The sequence below is a fragment of the Mus caroli genome, chromosome 14, assembly GCF_900094665.2.
Source record: "Mus caroli chromosome 14, CAROLI_EIJ_v1.1, whole genome shotgun sequence".
Classification (NCBI taxonomy): domain Eukaryota; kingdom Metazoa; phylum Chordata; class Mammalia; order Rodentia; family Muridae; genus Mus; species Mus caroli.
In genome coordinates, this window is record NC_034583.1 from 110,006,417 (window position 1) to 110,018,846 (window position 12,430).

The window sequence follows — 12,430 nt, forward strand, 5'->3', positions numbered from 1 at the left end:
AAAAAAAAAAAAAAAAAAAAAAAAAAAAAAAAAAAAAAAAAAAAAAAATGGGATCCATCCTGGATCATGCTATATGTGCACCGGGGAAATGTGTACTCACAGTTGTTAGTGGGTGGTGTCCTATGCAAACCTAGTAGGGACACTGGATTTTATAGCGTGTTGTCTCTCTTCTGTCTTCTGTCTATATACCTGGCTATCCTATCAGTTGCTGAAGGTGGGGACTAACATCTCAAACTGTTCTCACCAAGCTCTCTCATTTCTTACATGTTTCAAGCTTTATTTGGGGCATTTTTAGATTCATGTGTTTAAAACTTCTATGTCTGGGCTGGCAAGACAGATCAGCCAGTAAAGGCTCTTGCCTCCAAGTCACACAATCTGAATTTGATCCCCGAGACCCACATGGTGGAAGGAAGGAGAGAGCCAACTCCCTGTCCTCTGACTTCACACACCATATGGCACGTACGCACCCACATGCATACTCTCATACCCATTCCATGTAGATATGTGTAGATTGTGTTTCTTTCACATATAAAGAAATAACATACTAAGAATCTTTACCCTGTGTCTCTCTGATTGGGTTGACCCTTCTGTAATAGAAGTATCCCATCAATAACGACAAGTTGTAAAATATGTATGTGATGTATGTCTGTGGGTACAAGGGCTGCCATACACACACACTTAGAGGTCGGTCAGAGGACAGCTTTGTGGGAAGGTGGTCTCCTTTTGCCTTCATGTGGCTTCCAAGACTTGAGCTCATTTGAGACAGAAAGAACTCCAGGTGACCTGAGACTGCAGCTCCTCCAGCTTCAGCGACCCCCCACATGCAACTCTAAGGAGACTTTTGGTCCTGGACTCTGTTCGGGTGACATCAGTGCAGTCCATAGGCCTTCTTTGGGAAACTGTTTATATGATGTGTCTTTTCCCATTCTTTTACATTCAAGATATTTGCGTTCTAAGTAAAAACATTAATCTTAAAAATGAAATCCTTCTGCTAAGTGTATTTTTATTTCATGGTTGAAATGCAGCAAGGGGGACGGTATGTAAAGCCATTTGCCACATTTAAATAAAATCAGTCATCCTCCAGAAAATGATATTTTTCTTTAGCTCTTGACCAGTACTTGATTTAAAAAACACACGCACAAATTAAGTATGTGTGTGTGTGTGTGTGTGTACACCACAGCAAATGTGTAGAAGTTAGAGGACAACTTGGACCCAGTTCTTTTTCTAATGGAAGTCCTGGGGATCAAACTCGGGTCACCCCGAGTCCTGGGACTAATGGTTTGAACCACCAGCCACCAGGTTCAGCTGTAAATTTTTATCTTACAAGATCAGAATTGACCTGATTGTCTTCTAAAGGTCTTCAATTCTATTTATGTCAAGCCAGCAAGGAAAGGAAATTCCGAAGCAAGGAACACCGGTCAGAAAGTGCTGTGCCATGTCTCCAAATCCCTGAGAATCAAGTCAAAAACTGGGAGCGACAGAAAACACTGTACGGTAACTGATTTGTATCCCTTTAAGTCAATACCTAGTTTAAATGACCAACTAGACAGTGCAACTGTGTTTAGCCACGTATTCTTTAGCAAAGCACTATCCAATAGAAGTAAAATATGGGTTTTTATATGTTATTTTTGTTTCTAACTAACCATACTTTAATGAGTAAAGAGAAACAGCTAAAAATTATTTATATATATATAAAACATAGTTAATTTCATTAGTAGACTTTAACCCAATATACTCTTTCTACATGTTGTCAATATGAAATGTTAATGTCTCATTGTCTTTAAAATTCTATGCACATTTTACGTTTTTAAACTGAAAGCACATCTCCTTTTGAACTAGACACATTGAGTCATCAATAGGCACAGGCCTTTAATCCTAGCACCTGGGAAGGAGGAGGAGAGGCTCTGTGATTTCAAGCCCATCCAGAGGTAGACAGTGAGACCCACTCAGCAACCAAAGGAACTAGAAACTAATAAAACAACTGCTACTCCCATAGAGCTCTTGATGCACAAACTTATGTTGAGGTGTTTATTGTTTAATAATCATCTATAAATATTTGTTTGTTATTTTAGTCAAAGCTTCATGTAGCCCAGACTGCTCTCATCTTTATGCAGCCAAGGGAGAGCTTGATCTTGAACTCCTGACATTCTCCTTCCACATCCTGAGTGCTGTGCTTACAGGCTTCCTCTAAGCAGTGCTGTCAAGCCCAGGACCTCATGCATGCTAGGGAAACACTCTACCACTGATCTACATCCCCAAACCCTGCATATATGCAATGTATAGATTCAGCTCTCAACAGAGTCTGGGGAAAGGCACTGGGATAAACACTTGGAGTCGAGAGCCAGCCAGGATTTTTATAACAGAATCTGATTTGTGGAGAAATCTATAGTTTTAGCTACGAATATATATATATATACAAGCCTCTAGGTAATTTGTCTTATTTCACTGTTACCTAGTTAATTAAAAATTGGTTAGCCAGGCGTGGTGGCTTACGCCTTTAATCCCAGCATTTGGGAGGCAGAGGCAGGTGGATTTCTGAGTTCAAGGCCAGCCTGGTCTACAGAGTGAGTTCCAGCACAGCCAGGGCTACGCAGAAAAACCCTGTCTCGAAAATCCAAAAATAAGTAAGTAAATAAATAAATAGATAGATAAATAAATAAATAAATTTGTTAGTATGTAATTCCCCAATTTAAGAACTCTGAATGAGTAATTCATGTCCTATTCCCTCTCTCAGTCTCTCTCTCTCTCTCTCTCACACACACACACACACACACAGACACACACACACACACACACATCAAAATAAAAAAACAGACTCCAAAGCAATATAGGAAATGGTCTGACCTTGAAGAAAACAAATGTGGTCAAAGAATGAATTCGAGATAGGAAATCAGTTCTACACAATAGCTTTGCTGGCCTCCTGTAGAGAAGTGTGGCAGCTAATACTAGAGGGGGTGACTTTCTCCACAAATCAACTAAATGCCACCGTAGAAACCGGGACTGGTTCCCACAATTCCAAGTGATCCCAGGGCTTCTGGCCAGATTTTGCATGACCTGACCATGGATGATGTAAGACCAACCTTTAAAATCACCCAAGAGAAAAAAATTTAATACTTTCAAAATGCACAATTGCCAACAAGAAATAAAAAACTTCAACATAAATCCCATGAGTTGCTGAGCTGTAGTTACCGGCCTCAGGCTGTGGAAACCTATTTCTTAGGAAGTAGTAGAGTCCTTTTGACACAAGACATACATCCCCCTTTTCACCTGCTGTCATCCTCAACTTGGGCAATGCTTTGGACACACAGTAGGCTTTTAACTGAGTCTGGGCAAACAGGAGCTGGGATAAACTTGGGAGCTGAGAGCCAGTCAAGATTTTTACAACAGAATCTGAATTGTGGAGAAAGGTCTCCCCTCTGTAGGTGTAGCTGCAACCCTGATTACTTTCTGCTTTTCTGGAGGCCAGCGCATCTATTTTGTAGAACTAGTTTCCAACTGGGGATGCTCTTTCATTCTTGGGCCACATTATTTTTTTTCAGTGTAGGACCATTTCATACATTATTTTTTTCTTTTGATATGAGCATTTGTGTCTGTGGACATTAGACATGATTCTGAATAGGACCTGATTCTCAAAGTGTTTCAGTTTGAGCTCTGCTCTCTCCTGCTTAGGCAGCCCCCAGATAGAAAGATGGGCCAACGCTGGTGTTAAACATTGGAGTTTAGGAGGGGAGAGAGAGGGAGGCAGCCTTTGGTCCTCTCCGTGCTGGCACGCATCAACTATCAATGGATCGACCACGTTAGGGAGTGGCTCATGACTTCTCCCATCCTTAGAGAGCAAGGAAGCTCCAAACACCAGGATGGGTGGCAGTTCCCGGGTGGGGAGCGTGTGATTTGATCCGGGACGGAGAGGTGCAGCGGGGAAAGAGTCCGTGATGAACAACCCCTCTTCCGGGACAGTCCCTGGACGTGAGTCACAGGACAGGGGAGGGGAGGGACCGCCTGAGTCACAGGCTGAGGGGGACGACACGACACCAATGGGTCAGACAGATGGAGGGGTCTGCAGAGGCGGGTGTGTGTATGCGTGTGTGCTCGCTGCTGGGGAGATTGGGATGGGGGTAGGGGTGGGGGTCCCGGAGCCCCAAAGCCCTAAGGCGCGGCTACGCATCGGGCCTCAGGAAAAGGGAGTCCAGCCAGCCCGCGGCGCCGAAATCTCCCGCGCTCAGGAGCTAGCCCCTCCTCCGGGCCCGGCCTCACGCCCCTCGCGGCGGCCCAGCCGGATCGGCTCCTCCCCACCAGCGCCCCGCGAACCCCAACCTCGTCCTAACAGCGGCCCTCTGGCCGCCACACACGCCCGCCAGCCCCGCCTCCCGGCGCGCGCTGGAGTGACGACACCGCAGGGTGCGTGACCAATCGGCGTGGCCCTCGAGGGGGGCGGCCTCGGGCACGCCTCCCACGCCGCGAGCCAATGGGACGCCGGCGTCGGCGGCCGCGGCCGGGTGAGAGGGCGCGAGGCCCCGCCCCGTCCTCCCTCGGCCCCCTCGGCCCCGCCCTTCTCGCCCGGCCCCTTATCCCCGCGCCGCCGCTGGTGCCGGTCGCCGCGCTGGGCCCGCCCCCAACCCTCCCGCCGGCCCGCCAGCGCGCCTCACAGCTCCCTCCTTCTCTCTCTCACGCCTAGCGCAATGGCGGCGGCCGCGGCGGAGCAGCAACAGTTCTACCTGCTCCTGGGAAACCTGCTCAGCCCCGACAATGTGGTCCGGAAACAGGCGGAGGTAAGCGAATCGGCGGCCCCGGCGCGCCGATCCTTCCCCTCCGCGGCCGGCCGGCTGGCCCTGGGCGCTCGTCGACCGGCCGGCCGAGCGGCGCGGGTCGGCCCGGCTGGCGGACAGCGGTCCCGCAGCCCACGTGCGCGCCTCCCGCCCGGCCCCGGCCCCGGCCCTTCCGGCCCGCGCAGCGGCGGCGGCGCCGGTTGCCTCGCCGCCGACCCGCGCACACGTGCCACCGCGCCTGACGCGCCGCGCCGCGCCGCCCCGCCCGCGGGCCCTGCACCCCAGCCCTGCTCTCCCTCCCCGCGTGGCCCACCAGCCCTCGCGGGCGGCCAGACCCCGGCAGCTCCTGACCCGTCCCGCTTCCCCCAGCACCCCAGCCGCTCCCTTCCCCATCCCAGCTCAGGGAGAACGCGTGTTCTGCCTGTCGCTGCCTTACGGCGTCTTTCCCCCGAGCCCCTTTCTGGTTTCTAAAAGGAACTGCACACGCCGGTCCCTTCAAGATCGTCTGAAGTTGCCTTTGAGGGATCCCTGCTTGACCACCTCGCTCTGCTCTTCTATCTTCGAATCTTGTTGGATCTCTAGAGATTTGGGTTTATAAACGGGATATACTGGGGGCTGTGGGTCTCTAACTGGGCCAGTGCCATCTCCTTTTCAAATAACCCAGATCGTTCTCAATCTGTCTTAGATCAAGGGTTCCATTTCAGATACAGTTATAAGCCCATTTGCAAGCTAGCAATAATAATACCATTAGCTCAATAGAAGACGGAAGATACATTGTTAGTGTTGAAGCTCAGATTTTTGTGAGGTAATTTCTAGGAAAGTTGGTAAGTGGAGCTCCTTGCGACCCATGGGTCTGAAGTTTTTTTAGGAGACTTTGAGGATGTGTGGATACCTTTACTTAAAGCAAAGATGTCTTATATAGAGCTAGTGACGTTGACATGTCTTGCTTGGACTTACCGACCTAAAGTTGGGAGCTGTCTTTTAAAACAGTTGCTAATTTCGCTTTGAGTAGAATGGATAGTCTGGCCACACTTAGTTTTTAGTAAGTAAAGAAGTTGGAGACTTAACTTCTGTGTGAAATGGTGCTTTAAACTGTCTTTTTTAATGGTACTTTTAATTGGGGGGGGGGGAATAGCGATGTTTGGCTCTAGTTTACAAGGCCTTCAAACCTGTGGCAGTCCTCCTGCCAAGTTTCCTGAGCGCACCAGTTCCCATGCCCGCCTTATTCAAGTAATTGATATACAGTGTATAGGGGGAAATTCAAAGGGTACAATTCTTAACCCACTCTCCACGTTTATTTCATGAGCCTTCCTTGAAAATGTATCTTTAAACGCTTTCGTGTATACATCATGTTACCTGAGTGGGTCTATAGTATACATAATTGTGCAAATTGAGTTTTCCCTCAGTTTATTTCACATTGACACCCAGAACATCATACATTATATAGGTAGGTGCATTCGTTATACCAGCATCTCCCTATGAGTGAGTAATCGATACTTCTAGTGCGGTCCAGGAGTACTGCACATAGAAATACGTGGATGCTTGTCTGGACGAAAGTAGTATATGTATGTAAAAGTATGCCTGTGTTCCTTGCAACAGTTTCCACTTAGGATATGATGATGCCTAAACATTTTGATACTTTCTGCAAACTCGAGGTAATTTTTTTAAACCAAAGCAAGTTCTTAATCCCACCCTATAATAGAAATTTCCATGTGTTGCAGAGCAGAACTGCTTTGTAATTATTAAGCTAGTTTAATTCTCCCCCTCCCCTCCAGTTGCTTAAGTCTATTGTCAAGCCTGGTGGGGAATCGCTCTTCTATTGAACTAAATACCAGTGTCCGGTTCAGCTTGAATTCCAATTTGGTGCCTGTTGTAAATCTTTTTATCTCTTACATCGCTTTAGGGATAGTTAGTAGCATTCAGCGCATTTTCTCATAAAGAACAAACGGAAATAAGTACTCTGTCTCTATTCCTAGTGGAAATATTTAGGCACTACCTTTTTCCTTAATATATCCTGAGGATGTATATATATAGAAAGTGAGTACTGCAACACAGAATTTTCTTAGCTTGGCAAAAGAGCAAATTCGGGGTCGGGGTGGTCCTTGATACCATATGGTGTAATAGTAAGTTGTAAATAAAACCTCCTAGAAAAGCGCAAAAAAAATGCACAAAAGCTCCTCAATTTGTTTGGGGAAATTTATAGGTAACCTAAACAAAAGGACAAAAGTCTGATAAAACAACTATGAAAATACTTTATTGAAGCTGAACAATTGGCATGGGCTCCGAGAATATATTTGTAAATTTATTCAGCCAAAATAAAAATACTTAAGTCTACAGATCAATCCCAGGCTCCTGATTAAGGTCACTGTTGCTCTTATAAGGAGGTGAACAGTGTAACTCACATTGTTACAACACATTGTTACATTTTGTTGAAGTGGTCTAAAGACTTTAAATTTTCTAAAATGTTTCTCCTTTTATTTGGGGGTGGGGGGAGAGGTTCGAGACAGGGTTTCTCTGTGTAGCCCTGGCTGTCCTGGAATTCACACTGTAGACCAGGCTGGCCTTGAACTCAGAAATCAGCCTGCCTCCCAAGTACTGGGATTAAAGGCGTGGGCCACCACGCCTGGCTCATTTATTCAGGCCATTTAATACTTTTTTTATTCTTCTTCAAATCTATAAGGCCTTTCTAACTTTACAGAAAATGTTTCTCATATTTAAGGAAACGATTTTGAGTTGGGCATATCTTTAATTCCAGCGCTGGGGAAGCCGAGTCAGGAGGATCTCTTGAGTTCAGAGCCAGCCTAATCTAGTAAGTTCCAGGCCGGCTAGCCAGGGCTGAGTAAAGAAACCCTACTTCAAAACAGCGAGGGAAGGAAAGGAAAGAAAATGATTTTGAATGTTCATGTATTGGAATACAATAATTAACCCAAATAAGGGACTAAATAAATAATTGACAAGCATTTTAAAGGCATATAGTATCTATAACTGGACATTTTATCTGATGTCTATTAATTATATATAATACACTGTAGCTATCTTAAGATGCTCCAGAAGAGGGCATCAGATCTCATTACAGATGGTTGTGAGCCACCATGTGGTTGCTGGGATTTGAACTCAGGACTTTAGTAAGTGCTCTTAACCGCTGAGCCATCTCTCCAGCCCGAATTTTCTTTTTTTATTATTTTTTATTTTATGTATGTGAGTAGTTGTCTTCATACACACCAGAAGAGAGCATCGGAACACATTACAGGTGGTTGTGAGCCACCATGTGGGTGCTGGGAATTGAACTCAGGACCTCTAGAGCAGTCAGTGCTCTTAACCACTGAGCCATCTCTCCAGCCCAGTGAATTTTAATTCTTAATATTTTTCACCAATAATAATTGTACTGAAGAAGGATAACATTGGAAAATATACTTGATTAGGGAACCAAGATATTTATAAAATAGAAGTTCCTTGCTCCCTCTTTGGCATTTCTCAGGAAAGGAACTGTCATAAAACTGATGGGGAGTGAGCAAGAGACAAGAGGAACATTTCTCCTTTGTGGGCAGGAGAGGGAGGCAAAGCTTGTAGGTTTTGATTATGTATAGTGAAATCACATAGGGTTACAATTTTAATTATGTATAGTGGAATCACATAGGGTTAGAATTTTATTTGCTCCAAGGTAGTAGTGGACACTGGACAGAAATGAAAAATGCAATCTCTGCACTGTAGAACTTAGTCTACCTAGGCTATGAAAAAGATAGACTGAACTTAGAGCTGTGTTCTAAATGTGCCTTTATCCTTGCCTGTTCTCCTAAAGTGAATGCAATAGTGTTTCCCGCCGTTGAGTATACAAATGAGAGGCCTCTTTTAGGAGTCCAAACTGAAGTTTCCCAAACTGAGTCCAAACTTCAAACTGAAGTTTCCCACTCATCCTGGAACCACGGTGACTATTTGGCATACTTTATTTATTCTCTCTCTTTTTTTTTTTTTTTTTTTTTTTTTTTTTTGGTTTTTCGAGACAGGGTTTCTCTGTATAGCCCTGGCTGTCCTGGCACTCACTTTGTAGACCAGGCTGGACTCAGAAATCCGCCTGGCTCTGCCTCCTGAGTGCTGGGATTAAAGGCGTGCACCACCACGCCCGGCACTTTATTTATTCTCACTTTGAAAGAACTGGCTTGGTGACACCAATGCGGCTCCACCCCCACCCCAAGGATGTCAATCCCCAGAAACTGCTGGGTTTTTTCAAGAAGGATTGCCATGGAAGACTTTTTTTTTTTGGTTTTTTGAGACAGAGTTTCTCTGTGTAGCCTTGGCTGTCCTGGAACTCACTTTGTAGACCAGGCTGGTCTCAGAAATCCTCCTGCCTCTGCCTCCCAAGTGCTGGGATTAAAGGCGTGCGCCACCACCGCCCGGCTTTTATAGAACTTTTAAGTGACAGCTTTGCTGGGTTCTTTAGTTGCATTGGTAAAAGATTAAATGAAAAATTTCAAAATACCTGTCCCATTTTATAATCAGCTTATTTTTTACATAAATTATGTCATTTTAATAAATTTAGTGCAGCACCTCAGCTCTGTACACCTTTGGGCACAGTTTTCAGCTCTATTATAGATCCTGAGTTTTTTTTTACTGTGGGACTATGGGCCTTAGGTTCACCTTCCCTCACAAAAATCTGTTTGTCCTCTGACTAAAATGTTTAAGGAGTTTAAAACTTGAGTGGCCTTATATAAATAGAACTCTTGAGTTTACTAGCCTCAAGAATGAGAGCCAGAGCTGTTGATACTAGAGACATTTGAGGAATGGTTTGGTTGCCTTGGAAGCCAGGTTGTCGTCGTTGTCTTTCATTTAAGTGATTCAAGGGATAAAACTTGCTCACCTCTGCCAGTGTCACAGACATGCTATGATTCGCATTTAATGGCATAAAGGAGATAGTGGGGCAGGCTCAAAGGAGCCTTTATTTTCTCCCTGTGTCATTTCTGAACATCCAATGACAGCAAGTGAGGCCTTCAAGCTTAGGCAGCTAAGGAGCTAAGATCTACTTAGACCGCTGGCTATGATGAGGTTTCCAGGTAAATAGTACAGATGTGCTTAACTTGATCCCTGTTTAAGTGAAAAAGGCCCAGTGGTAGGCTTCTTGCACATGAATTCTTTTCCACATGAGTTGAGACTTGTTTGGGATCTATTCTAACAATTTGCTTTTTTGTTGTTTGAGATTTTAATATAATTACTACATTTCTCCCTTCTCTTTCTTCCCTGTAAACCCTCCCATGTATCCCCCCCTTTTCTAATTTGGGGCTTTAGGGAAAAAAACTTATTTTATAGCCTGCTCAGCCTCTGTTACATATATGTATGATTTTAGGACCGAGTGTTTGACACTGAAGAACCAGTTGATGTGGTCTTCCACAGAGGAATACCACATAACTCACTTTTGACTGATGCTGTCTACCTTCTTATTGCTAACACATTTGCTCCAATACTACATAAGGAGAGAAGAGAGCGTTCTCACCCACAAAACCTTTCTTAATAGATCCAGATTCAATATTGGAATTTGTTTTTGTTTTTTGTTTGATTGATTGTTTTAGCCAGATTTTTTGGGGGACTACAATCATTTGAGATGTAGAATATTCCTTCCTTGAAAAATGCAGCATAAAGAATTTGGATGCCCACCAGGCATGGTGGCCTATGCCTTTAATCCCAGCACTTGGGAGACAGAATGAGTTCGAGGCCAGCCTGGTCTACAGAGTGAGTTCCAGGACAGCCAGGGTTACACAGAGAAACCCTGTCTCGAACACCCCACCCCACCCTACCCCCCAAAAAAAAACCCCAAGATGCCCGTGGAGGCTAGAAGAGAGTATCTGTCACACGTAACTCTTGGAGCTGGATTCGTCTGTTGCTAGCTACAATGTCCATGGTAGTAGCCAAACCCAGGTCCTCTGCAAGAGCAGTGATGCTCTTAGCTACTGAGTCATCTTTCCAGCCCCACATTTGAGTTTGTTTGTTTATTGTTAACCAAAGGACATGTGTTTGAATGTATATAAATCTGAAGAGGTAAGACGAGAACTCTTTCCTTACCTGTCTGGAGTAGAGCACTTCACATCCCTAGAGAAACTGCTAACATCAGTGCTGACTGACTGCATCTTGGTCCTTATTTTGTGACTGATTTGTTCATGAGATTTTCTAACATTTTGTCCCAACTTCTCTGTCTCATGCAGGAAACCTATGAGAATATCCCAGGCCGGTCCAAGATCACATTCCTCTTACAAGCCATCAGAAACACAACCGCTGCTGAGGAGGTGATGCCTTAACCCTGACACCAACCAGCTCTCCGGGAGGGCGGGCAGTGTCGGGTGATGATGCTCAGTGCTAATAAGAATTTTAATGATTCGTACTAAATATCAGAATTTTTATAACATTCTTAAGGTAGTTAAAAGTTAGTATCTTTATATAGAATTACTTTTGGGGGGTAGGGTTTGAGACAGGGTTTCTCTACTTTTTTAAAAACAATTTTATTTAGTTAGCTTTGAGATGGGAGGTTGAACTGGAAATTCACAATTTTCCTGCCTCTGTTTCAACATGTTTGGCATTTACATAACAAATTTCTAGCTATAAAAATTGGGTTCTTTCACTGAACTATTCTAAAGGAAGAAGTTCAATTCACAAAGCATTTCGGGAGAAAATTAGATTTCCTTATTTTATGTGCGTGTAAGTGTTTTGTGTACATGCATATATACTTACCAGATAAGTGTCTATAGATTGTTGTAAACCAACATGTGGGTCCTGGAAACAAAACCAGGTCTTCCTCAAGAACGGCACGTGCTGAGCCATCTCTAGCCCCTCTACAGCATTTTAAAATATTTCAAAAATAAATTTATAAAACATTTATATCGCCATTTGTACATGAAGCGGGTGTGTTGGAGAGAAGCCCTGGAATAGGCAGTTCCTAGGGTTTCTCTGTGTAGCCCTGGCTGTCTGTCCTGGAACTCAGTCTGTAGACCAGGCTGGCCTCATTCACAGAGATCCTCCTGCCTCTGCCTCCCGAGTGCTGGGATTAAGGATGTGTGCTACCACAGCCAGCTGTTTTATATAATTTTAGAAGGACTGTTATAGTGAGGACTTAAGTGCAAGAGGAAAGGTGCCCCAGAAGAAAGCTACACCCCAGATTCTTGTTTTTTAACTATGTACGTATTCCTTTGTGTGTGCACATATATTTGGAGGCCGGGGTGACTCAGGTCCCCACAATCACTCCCCTTTATCCTTTGAGATAGGATCTCTCAATGAACCTGGAACTCACTGATTGGCTAGACTGGCTACTCAGCAAGCCCCAGGATTCCTGCAGGTTCTGGTTTTCCAGCCCTGGCATTATAAGCACATGTTCTTATACCTAGCTTTTTACAACCACTTTGCTAGCTGAGCCATCTTCCCAGTCCACCTTCTTTTTTAAAAAAGATGGTCTCAAATTATAGCCCAGGCCACCTGTAATTGTGAGTCTCCTGTATCCAGGGAGTTAGGATGTTTAGTGAATTATTGTATGAGATTCAGATTACTGGAATTTTAATGTATTTCCTCTGGTAAAAAATGACTTTTATAGTTTGCTATTCTTGTGTGTTTAGTATCTAATTTTATCGTTTCATACCATAAAGTACTTATGTGCTTACAGTATTGACTATCTCTTACTTTGGGAAGCG

General features: G+C 44.5%; 1 protein-coding gene across 3 annotated transcripts in view; it reads left to right on the forward strand.

Annotated features, from left to right (window-relative positions):
• The window catches only part of Ipo5 (importin 5), a 52,156-nt gene that overhangs the window by 10,018 nt on the left and 29,708 nt on the right, over nucleotides 1-12,430 (forward strand). For 2 of the 3 annotated variants that reach the window (XM_021181195.1, XM_021181196.2), the window contains exons 3-5: nucleotides 1,385-1,494; nucleotides 4,676-4,769; nucleotides 10,958-11,038. In XM_021181195.1, the coding sequence (XP_021036854.1) occupies nucleotides 4,680-4,769; nucleotides 10,958-11,038 (171 nt within the window). In that variant the 5' untranslated portion in view covers nucleotides 1,385-1,494; nucleotides 4,676-4,679. Of the gene's footprint in view, nucleotides 1-1,384; nucleotides 1,495-4,675; nucleotides 4,770-10,957; nucleotides 11,039-12,430 lie in introns of those variants that run through there. The other variant, XM_021181197.1, reaches the window with a different exon arrangement.